The sequence below is a fragment of the Erpetoichthys calabaricus genome, chromosome 8 (assembly GCF_900747795.2).
Source record: "Erpetoichthys calabaricus chromosome 8, fErpCal1.3, whole genome shotgun sequence".
Lineage (NCBI taxonomy): Eukaryota > Metazoa > Chordata > Cladistia > Polypteriformes > Polypteridae > Erpetoichthys > Erpetoichthys calabaricus.
This window is the reverse complement of record NC_041401.2, coordinates 21,470,722-21,494,933: the sequence shown is the minus strand read 5'-3', so window position 1 is coordinate 21,494,933 and position 24,212 is coordinate 21,470,722. Positions and strand designations below refer to the sequence as shown.

General features: G+C 36.6%; 2 protein-coding genes across 2 annotated transcripts in view; both read left to right on the top strand.

Annotated features, from left to right (window-relative positions):
- The window catches only part of LOC127528918 (uncharacterized), a 469,030-nt gene that overhangs the window by 143,662 nt on the left and 301,156 nt on the right, over positions 1–24,212 (top strand). The gene's annotated exons all lie outside the window — the stretch shown is intronic.
- ubr3 (ubiquitin protein ligase E3 component n-recognin 3) overlaps positions 1–24,212 on the top strand; it is a 279,977-nt gene that overhangs the window by 132,678 nt on the left and 123,087 nt on the right. Inside the window, 1 exon segment of the mRNA XM_051930608.1 lies at positions 16,439–16,588. Within this exon segment, the coding sequence (XP_051786568.1) occupies positions 16,439–16,588 (150 nt within the window).

Here is a 24,212-nt window from a genome sequence, read left to right as displayed (position 1 = left end):
TACAATCGTGTACATGACTTAGGCAGTTTTTTCTTCTCCAAGATGAAAAAAGCATGTAAGATCATATTGAACATCAGAACTATAATTGTGTTTTTCTGCACAGATGTTTAATAAAGAGTTTCCCCAAGGACAAACTGCTTATTAATGACATTACATTGAACTGCTGTGGCATCTGTGGGAAAGCATCAGGAGAAAATGCATCCTGAGTAGAGGCTTACACAAAGCTGTGTCGTGTACAGTGACAGTTCACATGGACACAGTTCATTGTCAGTCAGAGTTTTTAACCAAAAACAATGTGGTTATTGCTTTGCAACTTCTGAATTCGCTAGATAGCACTTCCTGTGACTTTTTTGCTCCTGAAATTAAAACTTGAGACTGAAGGGAGGATAATTTGTTACCATGTTAGGAATATAGGAAAAATTGCAGGAGGCTGTAGAAATTGTAACAAAAGAAGAGTACAGGAAATGTTTCTAGAAGCACTGGGACAAGTATATTTCATCACAAAAGCAGTATTTTGACAGTGACAAAAATTGAATTGCTGCTAGGTGTATAATAGTTTTTTCTTCTTTTTAAACAATTTCAGTAATTTTTGAAACAAAGTTTTGTATTAGGTTACTTGTTACTGTTAAAAGTAATCGGACTACTTAACGTATGTTACATTTAACATGTCAACCTACTGCTCCAGTGTTTGTGCTGCTAAGATTAGCAATGTACATTTAGCTCATAAATATAAATTTATCGATTTCTGATATACTGAGGCAGATTACTCCTTCTCTTGGTTGTAATAATAGGATTGCCTGGGCATTTGTTGAATTAAAATTGTCATTGTGGACGCTTCCACTGTTTTCTAAGTGTGGCTGCTGGAACTGTATACAAAGAAAAGGCAAGCACAGGCGAATAAAGTGCAGCAGACATGTGCAGATTATGAAGGTCTTAAGTGTAACCGTGTTGAGGCTTTACATGGCCAAATAACTGGATTACTCATGGAGAAATCTATGTGTGTTAAGCGGACTTCTTAGAGACCAATATCCCAGTTTCTCTAACCGGAGTAAGAGTATACATGCAATTTTTGAAACTGGGTTTCTCTGAATAACTTTTTTTATTATTGCACATGTAAATGCATTAACTGTTGTAATGTTGGGAAAGTCACTTTTACTATTGTATGCCCCTCTAAGAACGCATGTAAACAATTTAACTACACTACCAGTCAAAAGCTTTAGAACACCTCAGTTTTACCAGTTTTTCATCAAATTTAATCAGTTGAAATTCAATGAATAACCTAAAATGGTGAAAATGTAAGCAGTAAATTGCCAGAGGTATACATTTAAAGTTTGTTAGCAAAAACTGAATAAAAAGGAATTTTCAGAATATTACAAGTGGGCCTTCTTCAGAGAACAACTCATAGGTTACAACCTACAGATGTTCTACAGTAAGTAAAGTAAATTAAGACTTGCGAGTTGAAGCAATTTGCACAGGTGTCCCAGCTTCTGTTGATTATTTAAAAACATTCTGTCTGTCTTAAAGCAGAGTACTACTTTGACAATATTCCAGTGATAATGGCAAGAAATCTGCAATTAACAAATGAAATGAGACAGAGCATTATTACACTTAGAAGTGTAGGCCTTTCATTTAGAGAAATGGCAAAAAAAAATCAAAGTGCCAGTGAGCACACAATCCAAAGGCAGTTGGAAACTGGAAGAAACTCTGATAGGAAGAGATCTGCCAGACCTGAAGTAATAACCAACTTGCATGATAGGCTCCTCACAGCACAACAGCTTCAAGCACAAGTTAACAGTGGTTAAAAAAAAAAAAAAAAGTTTCTGCTGTGTGGAGGAGACTTTGTGGTGCAGGATCGACAAGGTGAGTGGCAGCAAGAAAGCCATTCCTTAAAGGAAAAAATAGGTCCTTGAAATACCAGCAGTGGACTACTGCTGACTGTAAGAAAGTCTTATGGACTGATGAATCAAAATTTGAAACCTTTGGATGATAATGCAGTATGTTTGTACTCCGTCAATTTGGTGAAAGAATGGTTCCTCAGTGTGTGGTCTGGGGTTCAGCTGCTAGAGGCAGAGTTGGTGACTTGCACAGAGTGATTGGCTTTCTGAATCAAAAGGGTTACCGCAGTTTGGCTCTTATATACTGTATCAGCAAAAGGTGGCCCTTTTGATAAATCAAATATTTGAATAAATGTTTGCACACTTGAAGATGCCTTGTTTATTTGTTGTATGCCTCGATTTTATGAAACATTAACACATTAAACTATGTGTATTTCCATAAAAACTGAAAAAATGAAGGTGTTCTAAAACCTTTGACCGGTAGTATACATCTCAGTAATTATAAAGAACATTGGGATGATGTATCGCATGAAGTAAATAATTTTGTAATGCTATGAGAGGCATGCATCTGTCTCCTTAGTCCCACAAGCGGCTGAAATGAGTTTCCTCCGCAGGGTGTCTGGGCTTTCCCTTAAAGATAGGGTGAGAAGCTCAGTCATCCGGGAGGGGCTCAGAGTAGAGCTGCTGCTCCTCCGCATTGAGAGGAGTCAGATGAGGTGGCTCGGGCATCTGATCAGGATGTCTCCTGGACGCCTCCCTGGTGAAGTGTTCCGGACATGTCTAACCGGGAGGAGGCCCCGGGGAAGACCCAGGACACGCTGGAGGGACTATGTCTCTCGACTGGCCTGGGAACGCCTTGGGATTCTCCCGGAAGAGCTAGAAAAAGTGGCCGGGGAGAGGGAAGTCTGGGCATCTCTGCTCAAGCTGCTGCCCCCGCGACCCGACCTCGGATAAGCGGGAGACAATGGATGGATGGATGGATGGATGGAAATGATGTGATTTCAAAAGGGTCATGATTGCAGCATCGGTTAGAGTAACTGAAAGGCTGTTAAAATCATGACAATTTATTTTTGGCATTCATGTTTATTTTTTAAGCCAGGCTAAATGTCTCATTTTAAAAGTTTGCATGTAGCTTTCAGGCCACTGTGGTGTATGTCTTGAATGATACTAGCTTGTGTGCATATCTGGTTAATTTTAGTGCACTGTTTTTTAAAAGAAAACAAATGAAAACACAAGTTCACTTTCTGAATACATGGAGTATGTAAGCTCTGTATAGTAAGCATGGGTCTGCCGAAGCACCACAGTTTACATATATATTCTCCATTTGTACAAGGTAACACCATAGGGTATGTTTTGTTCTGAAATTTAGTTGGTGCCCCCTACCTTTTACAGTGCTGTTTAGCAGTGCTGAGTACTAGCACAGGGGTATGTGTGTGTAAATACATGTATTCTTGTTAGTAAGTCATAATGTCTGTTAAGGGTGTTTTCATTTGAGAGCCATGATTCATCCAGGTCTCTAGCACTATTAGTATTAGCCATGAATTTTACTTGCACCGTGTTTCAGTTAAATGTATGTCCAGTTGAACTTATTTGTACGTATATCAGAGATTGTGGGTCCTTCCTTCTGATAGCAGTGCGATGTTCTTGTATGGTTGTTGCGAGTGTTTTAGATGTTGGTTCTATGTATACAGTTAGGCATAAACTGCATGGTATACTGTGTTTTGTGTCTCTGGTGCAGGTTTCTTGCTTGTGGCATTTAAAAGGAGTTGTCCAAAGAGTGTTTGCAGGTTTATGCGCTATTTTCACGCCTCATTTGGAGAGGATGCATGCTGTCGTTTCCATAACATCCCTGTGATAGGGAAGGGTATACCAAGTAGGGCATGAGTTCAGGTTGGAGTAGTTTGCTGAGGTTTGTGGTGTCTCCTATGTAAGCATTGTTTGATAAAAGTCTTGGAGTAGCCATTTGATGTGAACAGATGGAAAGATAATGTCTTTAATTCTTTTTAGTATTCGTTGTATCACAATGGGTGTAAATCCTTCATTACAGAGAGTCTTGACAAAGCTCAGTTTATGTGAAGAGAGGTGATTGCTAGAAAAGTGTAATATTTTGTCTGCATAACATTCCTTGAGATAAACCCTTGTAATTAAGGAGATGTGGACCTCTTTCAAGGACCCATGATCTCTGATATACAGTATGTACTAATTCAACTAAACACACATTTAACTGGGACACGGTACTGGTATTAGCTACAAATCTGAAAACCGTATCACAGGCCTACACTTTCATATATATAATAGATCGATATTGTTGCCCTGATGCCAAGAAAAAAACAACCACACGAAAGAGTTACTTACTTCTGTATTTCCGAGCACATTTTTCCTTAAAGAATTTATGCTTGGTTTTTTTGTCCTGGGTGTGCATCCATGGAACTTTTCATGATTTAGAGTGCTGTGGACAGTGCAGGCTAAAACTGTTTTCTAGATCTCTCCAGCCAATCCTGTAGGTCTCAAGAAATCGTACATAATATTTTATTAACAATTCTTAACATCTGCTGATGAGATCTGAAATTACTTCCTCCTAAAACCACATCTATAGGATGATGGGCCCAAGTTTAAATGACTGCAATTTGAACATTGTTACTAACTGTAGTAACATCAATGGTAAGGATTTTGGATATTTGAAGGGTCGTAGGAATTTGTAGGCTTGGTGATAATTTTATTTTTAACAGCCATGGATAGTTTTTGTTTGCCTTAAAATATTTATAGAATGAAAAAGCTAACAGCTATTAAGGCATGTTATTTTAGAAGATAAAGCATGATTGTTACTTTGAAGTTAGAATACCTACATCTTGGTTTAGATGAGATGATATACACTTGAAGTTGGCAGTTTCTCATGAAAATCAATTGAATTATTTTGTAAGGTTACAGCAATTTTGTCTAGTTCTTTTGTTAGATTCTACAAAATCCTAAATTCTTATAAAAGCTTAGCTTTGCTTGTATAAGAATTTTTCAAGAGCATTGTTGTTCGTGTGATTCAACATTTTCCTATTGCTTCAGGCCACAGCTGTAACATTGGCCTTGTAATCAAAGATGATTTATGCAGTTTTTTCTTTTTTTAAGCATTATGTCCTTTGTGTTTTTCTGTAACTTTGGGCATTGAGTCAATGTGAATGCAATTTAGTTTAGAGATTTATTTTAAAATTAAATTGAACAAGACTCCTAACATTTAAAAGTAATTTGAAAAATAATTAATATTGGCCTGTTTTGGCAATCAGTAAGGGGTCTGAGTTATTTTGCCTCTCTCTATAATGAAACTGACATTTGAAAAAGCAGGAAAAAAATGTTAGTTTCTAATTAGCATATTTTTCTGGTTGATTATGAGCACTAGACTAAAACAGTCTGATTTGTTTTCAGCTGCAGGTTAGTAGTGATGCAGGTCCAGAGTTCTCGATGTGAATTCTGGAACAGTTTCTGTGGAGTTTGCACTTTCTTTTTCTGTCTCCATTTTTTTTCCCCTCTTTGGGTACTCTGGAATTAGACAACATCTTAAAAGTGCATGTTAGGTTAACTAGAAAATCAAAATTGAACTTGTAGGTGAATGACCTGCCATAATCCTGAACTGAATTTTGTGGTTTAAGGATGGATGGTTGGAATCTCGACTACTAATCATCAACAAAAAACAGATTGGTGTAAAATTTGTAAATCTTGGGCTACTAAACCAAGATAAACTAAACCCATTTTTTAAAATATAGATCATAACTAAGCAGGTTTTGTTATAGAAATTTCTGTCAGTGTGTTCATTAATTGTATTCATTCATTAATTGTAACCATTCCGTGTCTATAGCTTTATTTTTCTTACAAATATTCCTTCATTTTTCTTCTTCCTCTCTGCAATGAAAGATTAAATGGCAGAAGAAAAAAGTTTGAAAAGGTCATATATAGAGCATTGGGAACACTGTTCTACAATATCATTTTACTTGACTTGCAACATACTAAGACATTTTTTTCAGTAGCACATTTTAATGCAAAACTTATAGCTCATGGATCTTAACACAAAATAAAAGAGAAAATTGCAAGAAAAAAAAGAAAAATCATAAATTTAAAATAAATGAGTATGTGAATTAATAAACAAATGCCAAAAATGGTAAGTAACAATAAATCAGTGTATACTTACCTAATGAAGACAGACAAATAACAGATAACATATAAACTAGAATTCTTAATTATGGATTTAAAAGCTAAATTAAGTCTAAAGATTATAACATTATGTCTGATGCTATGGTTAGATGGCTGGGGGGAAGAAAAATGAAAACTACTTCAGGTGAGGTGTTGGAGAAAAGAGTTTTCAAGGTCAAAAGATCACCCAGGCTATGCTGTGCATTCTGCCAAACAAATGTACGTAAGGAGTTGCTTATTGGTTTTTATAAACATTTTTTTAAAGTTCATCCATTTTCTTACCCTGTTTCCTTTTTCTTTATTTTTTCCAGTACTAGGGGGCTCTGCCCCACTACTTGCTTTGCTTGCACACCCCTGGGTTTGGTATACAATTTAAAGAGACCGTTATTTTCATGAGAATTATTACATATGCATTACATTCACTTTTACTTTAAAACTTTTGTAAAAACAATACTTGTTCTTTATTTCCGGCCCCAGGCGTAGTTAAATCTTTCTTGCAGGACGTATAATGCTGCTCGTGTTGTGAAGGGCGGCTGAACGCACGCTAAGGAGATGCCGTCGGATCATCTGCTGTCTTTCTGCTGCTGCTGCGCTGCATGTTCTTTTTGTCAAGCTGCATGTCGATCGTTTAAAAGCGTGTACAGCAGCTGTCCTTTTGCCACTTAATGTCTCTGCTGCTTGCGTTGTGAAGGGGGGGGGGGGGTCGTTGGGGGCTTGAACACACACTAAGGAGAAGTGGTCGAATCATCTGCTGGCTTCCTGCTGCTGGCAAGCTGCGTGTTCTGCCTGTCATTGTTTTAAGAGCTGGGAGCACATAATGTCTGTCTGCCAAAAGCATTCCAACAACTGCTTGGTTAGATGTCCGTGAACTTGTTTTAAATGTTGTCTCACTGCCTTGTGTCGCGGGATGTCAAATTGTCTTCCAAGAGGATCACCTCTCGTCTCCCTAGTCTCCCTCCCAGGATTTTTTTTTATAATAGAGAGATTTATATAATGTTATTATTTACTGTGCTATCTTAAGATATTAATACAAATTTAATGATCAATAGATACTTCTGTAATAAAAATAAGATTTTTTCATATTATTTTTCTTGCGTCCAAGCTGTCCAAGTTCCTCCAAGTGTGAATTCTATGCCTGTCGCTATTTATTGTACTTTTTATTGCGACAGTATGTGAAACAACGTCATTGATGCTCACAGAGTGCTTTCATTTCTCTTGCACGAAGTAAAATAAATTTCCTCAACTCCGATCTCACAACCTGTTAAACATTCAGTCTGAAAAGACTGACAGCAGAGACACGTATGAGAAAGTGATAGATAGGAGGATCTGACAGATGAGTTCATGAGGTGAAGAGACTGTGGCGCCAGATTGACAAAGACAGTATGGCAGGGATCCTTTTGAAAATTATGCAAAAACTCAAGTGTTGATGAAGATCATTTTTGTTTAAAAATACCTTGTTTTTAAACAAAAATGCAGTAGTGTGGATGTAGCCTCAATATGGTACAGTTACACTAAATCACTCCCTCTCTTTTGACATGCTTTGGTCTCACAGACTCTGGGGGGAACAGCAAATTTTAATGCACTGAAGAATTTAAAGGGAAACAATAACTTGTAGCAAAGTAGGGTGGTGCGTGTTTATATGGCCCAATAGGTGCAACACACATTTGTGTGGTTCTCTGAGTAGGCTAAATAGTGTGGAACCTGATTTGATGATGGAATGATGGGGTTGTGGGGAGTTAACCATTATTTGGTTATTTGGCAACGGTACTCTCGTCAGAAAGCTGTTATCAGTACTGAAGTCATAATTTTAGTACCCATGCCACACTAGAAGGCATATTGTCATCTTAACAACAAACACTGAAGAGAGAAAGTGAGAGAGAAAATTCAAAAAGAACTTCATGTTGAGGTTGCAGTGCATTTTAATACAGTGGAACCTCGAGATACGATCACCTCTGTATACGAGAAATTCAAAATACGAGGAAAGTATGAGCGAAAAATTCAGATCTAAATGCGAGCATTGGCTCGCGTAACGAGCCACGAGCCAGGCTGTGGGTATAGGTCGCGGCTTAGCGAGGAGGCGTGGTAGCAGTTGCGAGCCGCGATCTGCGGTGTCTGCGTTTCTCACTTAAGTGCACAGGTGGGAAACTGCCCACATCCGTGATTGTTCCTGTGGCTGATGGGCTGCAGCTGCCATGTCCTCCCCACATATATAGAGAAGCGCGAGCCGGTTAAGGGGGAGAAGAAGTAAAAGAAAAGAGAGGAGAGAGAACGGAGGTTGCAGGAGGAGGCAGGAGGCAGGAAGCAGCAGCAGCAGCAGTAGGATGTCGGTGCGGGAGAGCGAGCGAGTGCAGGCTCGCGTGTAGCTGAACAGTGAGCTGAACAGGCGAGCCAAACAGCTGAAGCAGGACGGTGTAGAGAAGGTCAGTTGCATTAAGAGTGTCTCGCCTGTTGCAGAGCCCGCAGGTGAGACGCTAACAGAGAAGAAGCACCGGGGATTGTCATCTGTTTTTTAAAGACTGCATTCTTTTGACGTTTTAACCTCGTGTTAAAGGATTGTTATTCTTGTGTATTTTAAACCTCCACTTCACAACTGTTTTAAGGATTATTTATTTAAAGATTTATTGAATGCTCTACTGCACTTTGGACACCTGTTTTGATTCTTTTAATAATCAGTTATATTATTTACCAGTGTTATTTATTAAAGGTAGACTACAGTATATATAATTTATCAGTGTTATTTGTTAGGAAAATTGATTTTTATGTTAATATATTTGGGGTGCGGAACGGATTAACTGGATTTCCATTTTTTTCAATGGGGAAGTTTGTTCTAGATACGAGAAATTCGCTATACAAGCTCAGTGCTGGAACGAATTAAACTCGTATCTAGAGGTTCCACTGTACATCCCAATTTATAGGAAGAGGACTGTGGTTTGAGCAACAGAAAGTAATTGCCTTTATGCCACTTTAGATGTGGGTGGGCCTTTGATTCATGTCACACACACATGTGAACACATTTTGGGTTTTGAGATTACTCTTTTAGGTGGAGTGTGTGTGTTATTGTTTCAACTTTTTGGGAAATCCATGAGCCTGTCAGTCAGCTGATGTGAGAATCTATACTACCCAAAATTGATGTCAGTTACCCATTATAAGAATAAACCTTTAAACTAGGAAGCATTGCCTCCTCATGGCTAAAGAATCTGAATGAAATGCAGAAGAGTACCTCTTATGTTTGTGTCCCCACACATTACACATCAGTCAGGGAAACTGCAGTTACAGAAATGCAGGAACAACTATAAAGTTGTGATTTGGTTTAATCTAATTGCATGGTCTCTGTTGAAATGGCTGCTGGAGAATATATTTCATTATTTTAATTTAAAAAAAACTATTATTTCATTGTCAAACTGTTCTTTTTAAATTTAAGAATTTATTTTTAAAGACAAACCTTTTAGAGTTTACCATTTTAAATTTTTTCAGAATAATATAAATATGGTTTTCAAATATTTTAATGGAAGTATTCACACAATTTTAAACACAGAAATTGATCACATGAATAAAGCAAGCTAACAATTTAAAGTTAAGTTTTAGATTTTTATATTTTTCTTTTATATTTTAGTCATCAGCTGGAATCCTTGCTTAAGGAATAAACCTACAGTACATTGATGTAGTAGCACGAAGAGAGTGACTAATGCAAAAAGAAGCATACAAATGAGTCATATTCTCTGAATTTTCCTATTTCTGTTTTTGGCATCTAAGGACTTCTCAATGTTTTTAATCCCTTAAGTCATTTTTCTTATTGCTGTTGAATACTGACATGATGCACACTAATAGCTACATTTCCAGAAGTCAGTATTTTCTGATTATTTTGTCCCTTTCCTTGCGCTTGGTGCTGTGCCACAATAGACTCTGAATAACGAGACCCTGCATTTTATTAAGAGAGTTTGGAAAATAAACCTTATACTTGAAATATTTTTTTTAAGTTGACATACTCAATTTTTTTTAATTTGATTTAGATTTTAGAATTATAATAGGATTGATTTTCTTTTCCCACAAATGAAAAAATTAAAGATGTGTTTTAAATAATAGATATACCTGTATTACAACAACATACTCAGTAAGAATAACAATTAACACTTTCTCTTTTGGTTGGCTTAATACTCATGGAGGCCTAATGTAATGTGCCTATTAAGGAGGCTAATTTTTAGGTGCATTCGCATATCATGCAGGATGCACCTATTATAATAGCCAAGTCTGTCTGCCTGTCCATTCGCTTGGCTTCGGAAGCACTTCGGCTGCTAATGGACCACTTTTGTTGAAATGTGGCATACTTATTTTTGTGGAAATTTGTCAAGACCAGATTAGTCCAGATTTCATTGTGATATTTTAAGCAGATCACACTGTACTTAGTTTTATATTTTCTAAATCTTCCATTAAGAAGCATTGGTTGAATTTATGAACTCATCTGTCTTAAAGCAAAGAAACAATGTGTGAGACCTCACCTATAAATCGGTTTACTATTTCAATTTTACCTTGACGGCAGTTCCATCAACTTGTATATTTTATATATTCTCCTCATTTTCATCTCCGATAGCCGCCGCTGACGGCAAACAGAACTCTAGTGCAAGTTAATGAAGCACCAGCAGACTACGTGTGCAAATAAGAAATCATGACTACTGGCTGCTTGAGAACGTGAGACTGCAGTCATCCAATAAACAAGTCCAATGAGGCGCACATGAAACCTCTGCTTCTGCTATTTGTTTCTGCTTTGTGAAGTCTTCCCAGCAGCTTGAGTGCAAACAAAAGAGACCTAGTGCATCAACACCTCAGTTCTCCTGATGCTTTAAGTTGTAACAGTACCTTAAAATTAAAAATGCAAGCAAGGATATCGGTGATTTAGCCTGTGATGTTATACATAGGAGTAAAGAAAAATTTACTCCATATTAACCTTAAAGTAAGCCCACCGCACATTATCATCATCTGCAGATTACAGTGATTCACTATTTCACTGTCAGCGTAATTTACTAGGGTGACCAGACGTCATGGTAACAGGGACAGTTCTGATTTCAGGCTGTGTGACCCAATAAATAACTGAATATCAAAATGTCTCAATTTTAAAAGGCTGTTCATCAAATAGAATGCTGCTCCACCAAAACATGCAATACATCCTCACTATATATTTAGAACAGTGCATGTGAAGCTTCAAGGGGTAAGCCCATACCCTTGCCCATAAACCCTCTCTTTGAAGTAATATATGTATAATAGTGTGGTAAAAACTTAAGAGCAGGAAAGGTTGATTAACTACTTGTGTTAAGGTTGAATAGCATTACGACAAGGACCAAGAGCCAGACAAAAACAGAGCACTGCCAATAATTTGCTTCCATATCAACCACTGTGCGGCAGCATATGTGTTCATTTTTTTCCTTCTATGTTCTGATCCCACTCTGATGTTGATGAAATAAAGCAGCATTAAACAAATAAGGAGAGCTTTGATGTGTGGGCATACATGCTACACATTTGTCCGAGTTTGGGAAAATCTGGTCACCCTAATTTACCATCAGAGTTCCACATTCAACTGATTTCCACCATGGTCACTCGCTGTAATAGTTTGCTTTTAACTTCTATTTTTCCCTAACATTTGTCATAACTGAATAGCTTTGCAAATCATAAAAATGCTACAGCCAGACATTCACAAAGAAGAAATTAATTATATATTTTTTTAATTTAAGTTATGCTTGTTAGTTATACTCGTTGGCAGTTACAAATTGTATTGTGTGTGTGTTAATGTGCGATTATGTGCATGTGTGAGTAAGAGTGGTCCCTGTGATGGACTATGGTCTGTCTTCAGCCTCTTTCCCAATACTGGTGAGATGATCTTTGGCCCCTGAAATGGATTGAAAAGATTCTAGAACCTGCCAGGTGAGCTCAGTCCATTGAGGACTGCAGTGCCTGCACAGTCCTCAAATGCACCTGAATGTTACACCATGCATATATTTTCTAACTTGTTTGATTTGGAGGACTATCAAGTTTGGAAAGACGTGTCAGTTTGCAGTTCTTGTTCTTGTGGCTGATGGCCAAAGACAAAGATAATGGCATCTTCTAAAGTCTATATACTAAATATATGCATCTTTCATGCTCTTCTTTAGACCGACTACAATTGAGTCAGTGTTTTTCATTTAGGAATTTCATGTGAATGATGATCAAATATATGCACAGCTTCTCCGCAAACAATGCTCGCTTCCTTCCAGGCTGTTTTCTACCAAAAATAAAAAAAAAATACTATAATTACAACCATTTATTTGATTAATGGTTTTATTTATTTGGTCAATGATTACAGTGATAATACAGTGCTTCTACCTCACAGTTCATATACAGTACTTGTGTGGTCATTGTCTGTGTGGAGTCTGTGCAGTCTCCCATGTATAACATTCTTAAACCTACTTAATCCAGTTCAGAGCGCTGTAAGGCCACACTCTATCTTGGCAACATTAAGGGTAACCCTAGAATGAGCTATGGATAGGTAACAAGTATGTAGGTAGGCCCAGTCACACACCCACTCACAATTATACTACACAGCACCAAGTCAATTGTAATTCATGGAATAATAAGCAAACCACACAGGGAGTGACTAGGTGTTCAAGACTTTGAAAATCCATAAGTTCATTGTGCTAACTAGGCTGCCACCCATCTCATGTCCATGTGGTTTTTTTTCTCTGGATACTCTGTTTTTCTTTTCCCAAAGACATATTTGCAGTTTGATTTGGTTCACTAAGTTAATTCGGCATAAGTGGGTGCATGTATTTTTAAGTGTTTATAGATGGTTTCTGTCTCATCCCTGATATGGTTAGAATTTCTTGAATTTTTCATAATCTAATTGATTAATTGTTTTCAGCATGTATGAATGTATACATTTTAACAACTATGTGTAGGACTTGGCAAAACTAAGCATTGCATACACTGCAGTTGAGTTAACCACCTACTGTATGTTTAGAGATATACAAAATACAGGCTGATCATTATGATGGTGGTCTTAACTTATGGCAATTCTGAAAATATGAATGAACATGTAATACCAAACAATTACTCTTTTCAGCAGAATAAAAGTTATTGTTTATCTAGCGTGTTCCACTTTTTACATGTGAATGAATTAAACTAGTTTTGATGCTGATGAATAGATAGCATCCATCACTAATTCTAAGGCATACTATAGTACTACTTTGTCACCATTTTTCGTCATTGTATACTTTTGTGTGTATGTGTTACCAGGCATATCCGGGAGCCTGCACAGTTACCTCCATCACTGGTAAGCAAATGGATCAGCAGCCTTTAATTTAGCTGAGTATAGAACAGGCTGCTTGTAATAATTCCAAGTAATACTGTATGGTCAAGCACATATATAGCTTATAGTTCAGTCAATAAACAATGGTATGCTTATAACATGTAGACCAGGGAGAACCTTCTTTGTGTGATGTTATGGCTAAAATATTGGAGGGCCTGAGCCTCTAATGGTCTCCATGGTAACTTTTTTACTAAAGAATTGCTAGTCCACACTTCCTGGAGTTTGATACTCTGTATCAGAAACAAAGCCAAAATGACAGGTGCAGAGCTTTAAAATGGAGAAATCGTGGATAAATTGGAAAGGGGGCTTTGTAGCCATTGGTCAAGCACTTGGTCAAGTGTTAAAAACAAACATCTACAGTTTTTTTTAAAGTAGCAGTTTTGTGAGTAAACTGAAATAAATTGTTCAATAGCAGTTGTAGTTTCACCATTTTGGTGACATTAATAAAGTCAAATCATACTGTTATCCTTGAAGAATGATTTTGTGTCCCTCTGCAAGTCAAAAATTATGTATTATATATATGTATATATAATATAGTGTATTAATCTATATGTGTATATATGTATATGTATATATGTGTGTATATGTGTATTTGTATATATATGTACAACTTTTCCTTTCTTTCACTCTTGGCATGCGTGATTTGAATTTAACTGTTTGTATTCATATTTAGGCATATTTCTAATCAAGTAAAATAAACATTTTTAAATTAGTTGCATGTAAGTTTACTTTTGTTTTGATTTACAGTATTTGAAGCAGTGTATTATATACTAGGTGTGTGATTGCTAAAGTGCTTTATTAGGATAAATGGAAGTAAATAAGAATGAATGTAAATTTTAGAAAACTGAGATACACTTAATATTCTAGCTTTCTGAAATAAAAAAAAACTTTTTTTGCAGGCTGTTATTCACTGACCTTTTAAGATTAGATGGAAATTATTGACTATTTTAAGCAACTCCACTGCATTATAGAGGATCATTTATGACAAAATTAGATGAAACATGAATCAATGAACATAACTGAAAAAATATGTGCATCAGTATAACACTCAATAAATAGATCAATAACAACATAAACATAAATCTACGATGAAATTAATTTCCTAAATTAAAATGATTAGGTACTGATTTGTTTCTTTTAAGTTTCATTTTGAATTAATATAATTTTTCTCAGACATTTTTCATTTTATTATAATATATAATGGTTGTAAATTTAATACATTTTACAAATGTGCCATTCAGTCCATCAAGCTTAGGTAGTAATTTTAGTGTGTAATGTGGGAAAGCAAGGAGCAACACATAATGTATAATGGATAATAATGTCTGCTGATGGTTTTATGATTCATAGATACCACATTATATAAACTTCTCAGATGTACTAACTAGAACTTTTTTTTATTCTATTTTGTTATGATGGACACTTCTCACAATACCACATAAAAATATGTTTTGTATTTATTGTGTGCACATGTGTATCTATGCATGCATACTGTATATGATAAATTTAATGAATCGCAGGACACCAAAATGAGAAGAAAAATTTATCAATGGAGTTATTAACAAAAACATTTTGTGAGGAAGTTCTGTATTAACCTCATGGGTTAGATGGAGTTCACCTAAAAGTTGAATACTTGTTAGAATGCTAGCAGTAGGGAAGGACAAAAACTAAAAAATGTAGCTTTGATAATTAAAAATATCAATACTTTGAAAGAAGAATTATAAAAGGATTGAGAAATGGTCTAATATGCAGTGAAAGAGAGTTGGGTAGAGAAAGCGTAGCCACTATATTCTCCAGGTCCAAAGACCTTCGAACATTACATTCTATTGAAATTAGAACTTGGGCTAAAAGCCTCTCTGGGCACATGGCAGAACTTAAGACATAATAAACTCTAAGAATGAAAAACTTCTCTAACCAGAGGCAATAGTGATGGAAGGAGTTTGGATTGCTGAGGGGACTATATTTTGACTTCTTAGACCCCTGTCTCACTGTTACCCACTCACTGTTTGGCTGAATTGGTGCTACTAATTTTGGCCATGCACTCAACTACAGTGGGGACCAGAGAAACTGACCAAGCCAAATCAGAAACTGTCAAATGGTCTAAGTCAACCTAGTCAATCTAGGTTTGCAGATTGTAAATCAGGTTTGCAGATATGTAAATCATCTTTATGATTCCTGAAAATGGTGCTGATACATTTAATTTGACCAAAAAATGTAACTTTTGTCACAAACTCTTTTGCAACAGAGATTGATTTTAGGGGATTCCCATAGATTTGTTGTTGCAGTGTTTACCTTTGTAGACTGGTGCCCTCAGAGGAAGACCCTCTGCCAGGTCAGGGCCCCAGGCAATTGCCTTCCTTGCCTGTCCTGTAGCGATGCATCAGCTCCTATGGTACTATATTTATCACTACAAATCACTGAGACTGAGAAATAATGTTATCAGTAAAAAGATATGGTTTTTCAACTTATATCATTTGTTAAAAATGTAAAATAATTTAGTTGGTTAATACAAAGTAGCAGGGAAAGGTTTACCATGTTCCTAATGTTTTTTAGTTGGTTAATACAAAGTAGCAGGGAAAGGTTTACCATGTTCCTAATGTTTCAGTATTTCTTTTATATTACTATAAATTTTTCTCATCCAAGAGATTTGAACATTAATGTGCTCTCTGCTCAAATCTTCAAAACCTTCAGTATAATGTGTACTTTGGCAAAAAATCATTTGTTCTTTTTTCCTGTAAGCCTAATGCATAAAGTGTTTGCTTTTGTTAATAAGAAAACCATGTTTAAATTCATTATCACTTTTTGACGCCTCTCTAATGAAATTACATGTGTGTCACATGCTGAATAACTTAATTTATAATAGCTTGTAGGAGAACAGCAAAATCTTAATGTCTTTCAATTATGCACATAAGGCTGTAAATACAATTGTATGCTTTTCATTTTATTTGTGTATCTACCATTTTTAATTAAAACTGCATTAGAGTGATACCATTTATGTTGTTTATAGAATCTCCTGTTAACTGGTCAGACTCCTTCGGTTAAGCATTTTTGTATATATTATTATAATTAATTACTTTTAATTTCTTTCAATTCTTAGAGTCACCTGAAGCTGATATCGCAATGGACCTTGGATCTTCAGAGCAGCAGAATGCTGAGATTTTGTATGACTGTGTCATTTGTGGTCAGAGTGGCCCATCTACTGATGATAGGCCTGCTGGTTTAGTGGTATTGCTACAAGCCTCATCAGGTAAAATAGTGTTTTGAATTTAGTGTTTTATTTACTTGAGTGACTGTATTTATTTTTAAATAATATCTAATATAATTGGTGTCTATTTATTTGAATGTATTGAATTTATTAGAGCAGTATTGCAGGATTTATCTTCAGAAGTGGAGAAAACAGGTAATATCCGTTACATGCTAAGAACATTAGAACACATTTTGGTTGTTTTGATCTTAAACTTTGTGTTTTACCAGAAGAAATCAACAACACAAAAAATCTTTTTGTGGTATATGCAAATGACCCAGAGAGACACAAAAAAGGTTTGCGTTTCACCCCGTATATTAACAATTCCTGGGAAGAAAAAACACAATGCAATCAATTAATGCTCAAGGGAGCCAAGTTGTCTCTTCAGACTAAGTCCAAGATAGGACTGGCGACTGGGAAAAAGTGGCTGCTTTTATAGAGGAGGAAGGGATGCGTCCAAGGTGGGTGGAACAGGAAGTGAGGTCAATGCTAGAGTGTGTTCTGGAAGCAGAGGTGGAGTTAGGCAGGCTTCTGTTTGGAGGATCTGGAGGAGAGAGAAAAAAGGCGTAAGGGCACTCAGTCAACCCTTGCTTTGGCTTACCATGTCCAGCCAAGCCCATTGACTGCCTCCCTGCGCTCATGTGTGACACATACAATAAACATGGAGTTTGTGTAGGACTGCCTCCGTGTTCATCTTCAAAGGAAAAAAAGGTTAAGGGTTACTTCCACACTGAAAAGGAAAGAAGGTTAAAGACACAATATTTCAACTATAGCCTTCATCAGGTATATAACTGAAAAGAAAAGATACATCACACACTGTAACATTCCCAAAACCAGGTTAATCTACTTTGAGGTTTGAAGAGTCACAAGCACAGGTGGAAGTCCATTACAGTGCCTACTCACATTTCGGGCCAGGGCCAGTGAGACACCATTTGCTCTAACATAGGTATTTGGGCCCGTGGGAGGAAAATTGACAAAGTTGGATAAAAATCCATGCACACACAGGTAAAACATTTAAACTCTACATAGATAACAATCATGCAAGTACAAATATTACTATATAACTGTTGGCATTTGCTTAGTTATTATTTTATTGAAGGTGTTTGTGATTGAGTCTGCTTCTTATGAAATAATAAACAAATTTAGAAAGAAACGAATGATAAAATGACCTTCACCATGAACCATGCTATTGAACATTAACATTTTTGTTGTACAGTTTATACTCAAGATGAGGTGTCTTGGTTGACTCCCTCGCCCATTATATACTATGTGTTGTTTGTACAGGTGTATGTATCAAGTCTCCAGTAAAAGACAGCTTTGTATTCCAGAAAAAATTACAAATTAATACCTGATTGTTCTGTCCATTGATCCAGTTCTTTATTTCAAATATAGGTCTGAAGGTTGCTGGATATTTACTGACTAATAACAAAATTTTGTCATGGCACCACAATACACTAACATACAGTATCTCACAAAAGTGAGTACACCCCTCACATTTTTGTAAATATTTTATTATATCTTTTCATGGGACAACACTGAAGATATGACACTTTGATACAATGTAAAGTAGTCAGTGTACAGCTTGTATAACAGTGTAAATTTGCTGTCCCCTCAAAATAACACAACACAGCCATTAATGTCTAAACTGCTGGCCACAAAAGTGAGTACACCCCTAAGTGAAAATGTCCAAATTGTGCCCAAAGTGTCAATATTTTGTGTGGCCACCATTATTTTCCAGCACTGCCTTAACTCTCTTGAGCATGTAGTTCGCTAGTGCTTCACAGGTTGCCACTGGAATCCTCTTCCACTCCTCCATGACGACATCACGGAGCTGGTGGATGTTAGAGACCTTGAGCTCCTCCACCTTCCGTTTGAGGATGCCCCACAGATGCTCAATAGGGTTTAGATCTGGAGACATGCTTAGCCAGTCCAGCACCTTTACACTCCGTTTCTTTAGCAAGGCAGTGGTCGTCTTGGAGATGTGTTTGGGATCGTTATCATGCTGGAATACTGCCCTGCGGCCCAGTTTCTGAAGGGAGGGAATCATGCTGTGCTTTAGTATGTCACAGTACATGTTGGCATTCATGGTTCCCCTGTGCCGGCAGCACTCATGCAGCCCCAAACCATGACACTCCCACCACCATGCTTGACTGTAGGCAAGACACACTTGTCTTTGTATTCCTCACCTGGTTGCCGCCACACACCCTTGATGCCATCTGAACCAAATAAGTTTATCTTGGTCTCATCAGACCACAGGACATGGTTCCAGTAATCCATGTCCTTAGTCTGCTTGTCTTCAGCAAACTGTTTGCGGGCTTTCTTGTGCATCATCTTTAGAAGAGGCTTCCTTCTGGGAAGACAGCAATGCAGACCAATTTGATTCAGTGTGCGGCGTATGGTCTGAGCACTGACAGGCTGACCCCCCCCTTCAACCTCTGCAGCAATGCTGGCAGCACTCATACGTCTATTTTCAAAATGCAACCTCTAGATATGACGCTGAGCATGTGCACTCACCTTCTTTGGTCAATCATGGCGAGGCCTGTTCTGAGTGGAACCTGTCCTTTTAAACCACTGTATGGTCTTGGCCACCGTGCTGCAGCTCAGTTTCAGGGTGTTGGCAACCTTCTTATAGCCCAGGCCATCTTTATGTAGCGCAACAATTCTTTTTTGTATCAAAGTGTCATATCTTCAGTGTTGTCCCATGAAAAAATATAATAAAATATTTACAAAAATGTGAGGGGTGTACTCACTTATGTGAGATATTGTATATTGTTATACTCTTAAGTACATGTCTGGAGTATTTAGTTCTGAAATTTGGTGCATGTATAGGTCATTAGTTCAGTCTTAATAGAAACAAAATGCATTTTTGCAAACATTTAATTTGCTGATTGTCTTAGATTTCATTTTTCAAGTTTGATAAATGAGAATGGTTTATAGAGCATACAGATCAAGATTGAAGATTCAAGAGTTTATTCGTCACACACACACACACACACTGTTATTCAGGTACAGCGTGCTGTGAAGTGAAATGCTGGTCTACTCCAAGATTGTGCTAAACAAAAACAAACAGTGGAACAATAATAAAATTAAGAAAAATATAATAAAATTAACTAAATTAAATAAAAGTAACTATATTAAATTAAGTTATTCTAGACTAAAATTAAGTTAAAATCTGAAACAGTAAAATGTATAAAGTGACTGTGCAGAGTCCTACACCACTCATAAGATACTTTAAAAGTTAAAAGTGAAGGTCTGAAGGATTGTCTAAGGTAATGAAGGGTATAGAAGACGAGAGGAGAGTGAAGTATGCAGATCCATTTGATTATAGTCACATAGGTTAGAATGCATGCATGAAATTTGGATGACTAAACAACAAAGCAAATAATCTTTCCTCTGTGATTATTCTTTGTTCAGGCTGGATGCTGAGCACCCATTATATGATTAGAAAGAAAGGTGAAAAATAGTAAAAATATATACATTTTTTGGAAACTATATCACCCTTACATTTTTAACTGTATATTAATATTTTCATCTTGTGGGTTTATTTTTTGTTCAGGCCTCTTAATTCACTTGATAAAATTTGTGAATAAGGCAAGCAAGCAAGCATAGTTCTAACAGCCTAGTAATTTTAATAAACCAGCAATGTGCACCTTTTTGGCTATACAGGAAAAATGATAAGACAGTAAAAATACCAAGGCTGAAATAACCACGGGTTGAATTCCTCGAAAAAAAAAATCAATTTATCGTCTTATGAAATCTGCCAATACTGGAAAATGAAAGGTCAAGAAACATGTTTCATACTTCATAGACTGAGTGATCTGACATCTCTCTTTTGCATTTGTATTTCGTATTCTGGAAATTCGGGTTTCCAGTTAATCAGTTCTTTTGTATTGATAAGGTCAAACAGAATTTATTCCACATCTGTTTGCAACCTAAAACAAAACTGACTCATTTAAAATTTGGCTTTTACTTGAAAATTTTGGGAATTTAGCTTTATTAGATAAATCGAATGACATTGAATCTAAAGTTTGTGTTTTTTTTTATCATGACAACTATAATTTTAGCAATTACATACCTAGTGAACTAATTGGGCACACAAATAAATGCATAGGAGGAGACCATAAAAGGCAAGACATGCCCAGTTTTAACAGACCAGTTTCTTATGAACATTAAAGTTTTCTAAAGACTGTCTTTTAGTCTTGTATAGTTTATTAATCCTTGATCACATTAACATTTCCAAAATAATGTTGACGTTTAAGAGTTCCGAATTTAATTACTACTTAAATACTTGATGACCATTTACATGTATCTGCCTGCAGTCCCCTGCATGAAAAAAATTCTTACAATTGTAATATTGGTGTAAAATATTTCCTTAACCATTTTTCTTCCATGTATGTTACCAATTACTACTTCTGCCTCTTTTTTTTTTTTTTTTTTTTTTTTTTTAACTCTGATTTTTAAGTAACAGATGGCATTAAATTCATTAAATTAAACTGCTTCATTCTCTTCTCATATATCATACTATAAACAGTAGGGATGCTTCGATTGATCGGCCACCAATCTAATTTGGCTGATTTTCACAAAAAAGACTTGATCGGTGATCAGTAAATTGCGACTTTTCTAAGCTTTGCGGTAATTTAATTTCAGTGCTGCTGTACATGTTGTATTATGGTAGTTAAGCCAGCATGGGTCTTTTTTTTTTTTTTTTTTGCTGCAAACTTCCTGCAGTGTAAACAAGGAGCAGCAGTAGAGGCTTGCTTAGTGAGAAAAGATTGAAATCTTAGCCTTTATGTTAAAGGAGGTGGAGTAATAAACTGAGAAAAATAAATCGGAGGAGTTATCCTGTACAGTTATACAATTAGATGGCAAGAAATCAGACCTTTTCATTTTAGGTAGACAGATAGAACTTTATTTATTTTGTCCTTTAAGTTAAACAATACCATTTTAGTTTGGATATCAAGCTTATTTTAAGTGCAACAGGTTACATTTTCAATTGGAAAAAGAAAAATGTCTTTTACTTATAAACCTGTTAAGCATGTTAGTCTTTTGTCTTCATGATAAAAACGTTATGAATATTTACATATATATATAATATTTGTGGCTTTTTAAAAAGATTTGTATTCGGTTGATTATTTGTTGCTGTGTTTCATACAGCAGAGGTTTGGGTAAGAAACAAGTACTACATAAGTAAAATGATAATACAGTGGTGCATCCGGAAAGTATTCACAGCGCATCACTTTTTCCACATTTTGTTATGTTACAGCCTTATTCCAAAATGGATTAAATTCATTTCTTTCCTCAGAATTCGACACACAACACCCCATAATGACAACGTGAAAAAAGTTTACTTGAGGTTTTTGCAAATTTATTAAAAATAAAAAAAACACTGAGAAATCACATGTACATAAGTATTCACAGCCTTTGCGCAGTACTTTGTTGATGCACCTTTGGCAGCAATTACAGGCTCAAGTCTTTTTGAATATGATGCCACAAGCTTGGCACACCTATCCTTGGCCAGTTTTGCCCATTCCTCTTTGCAGCATCTCTCAAGCTCCATCAGGTTGGATGGGAAGCGTCGGAGCACAGCCATTTTAAGATCTCTCCAGAGATGTTCAATCGGATTGAAGTCTGGGCTCTGGCTGGGCCACTCAAGGACATTCACAGAGTTGTCCTGAAGCCACTCCTTTGATATCTTGGCTGTGTGCTTAGGGTCGTTGTCCTGCTGAAAGATGAACCGTCACCCCAGTCTGAGGTCAAGAGCGCTCTGGAGCAGATTTTCATCCAGGATGTCTCTGTACATTGCTGCAGTCATCTTTCCCTTTATCCTGACTAGTCTCCCAGTCCCTGCCGCTGAAAAACATTCCCACAGCATGATGCTGCCACCACCATGCTTCACTGTAGGGATGGTATTGGCCTGGTGATGAGCGGTGCCTGGTTTCCTCCAAATGTGATGCCTGGCATTCACATCAAAGAGTTCAGTCTTTGTCTCATCAGACCAGAGAATTTTCTTTCTCATGGTCTGAGAGTATTTCAGGTGCCTTTTGGCAAACTCCAGGCGGGCTGCCATGTGCCTTTTACTAAGGAGTGGCTTTCCTCTGGCCACTCTACCATACAGGCCTGATTGGCGGATTGCTGCAGAGATGGTTGTCCTTCTGGAAGGTTCTCCTCTCTCCACAGAGGACCTCTGGAGATCTGACAGAGTGACCATCGGGTTCTTGGTCACCTCCCTGACTAAGGCCCTTCTCCCCCGATAACTCAGTTTAGATGGCCGGCCAGCTCTAGGAAGAGTCCTGGTGGTTTTGAACTTCCTCCACTTACGGATGATGGAGGACACTGTGCTCATTGGGACCTTCAAAGCAGCAGAAATTTTTCTGTACCCCTTCCCCAGATTTGTGCCTCGAGACAATCCTGTCTCAGAGGTCTACAGACAATTTCTTTGACTTCATGCTTGGTTTGTGCTCTGACATGAACTGTCAACTGTTCAACCTTCTATAGACAGGTGTGTGCCTTTCCAAATCATGTCCAATCAACTGATTTTACCACAGGTGGACTCCAAGTAAGCTGCAGAAACATCTCAAGGATGATCAGGGGAAACAGGATGCACCTGAGCTCAATTTTGAACTTCATGGCAAAGGCTGTGAATACTTATGTACATGTGCTTTCTCAATTTTTTTATTTTTAATAAATTTGCAAAAACCTCAAGTAAACTTTTTTCACGTTGTCATTATGGGGTGTTGTGTGTAGAATTCTGAGGAAAAAATGAATTTAATCCATTTTGGAATAAGGCTGTAACATAACAAAATGTGGAAAAATTGATGCGCTGTGAATACTTTCCGGAAGCACTATATATATTTATAACAACACCTCCAGAATTAAAAATGTCTAGCTGATACACTGAAGGAAAAAAACACATCTGTATAAATACAGTAAATGTATGTTTTAACATCAAAAAGCAGTAAGTGGATGTGTATTTACATTTAAGCAGTGTTTAATTACCAATGTCACTTAATTGATTGTGTGACAATATGTGTGTGTGTGTATGTATAGGGAAAAAAAATCAAACAATATGACAGCTTTTAATTATGAGAAGCATTTTATTTTATTTTATGACCTATGTATTTTGTATACGTATTTTGTACATATTTAAGTATGTAATTTAAGGGAATTTTATTTATTTTAGTATTTTATGGTCACTGAACAATAAGCCTACATCATTTCATTTTGTTAATAAAAATAAACAGATAAAACCGGTGGTCTATAGTTTAATTATAAAAATGTTCTCTTACATTATCTGATTGAATAGTTATCATTCCCTGAAGATTACAAGAGTCTTTTTCATAAAGCATGTTATCTAGCTTCAGAATTTTGTAATTATTTGTAAACAACCAGTTTGCATACTGCTTTGAAAATGTATTAGCCCCCTTCCTAATATCCTCAGTTTCTACATATTTTATGCATTGTAGTGGCCTCCTAACTTTAGATAAAATGCAATATTACAGAAAGGGAACATTAGTGAACACACATCTATAGTTTTTAAATTATCACTTTCCTTATTCAAGGGAGAAATGTATCCATCCCACCCCTACCACCTCTGTGAAAATGTAATTGGACCTATAATTTCAATACC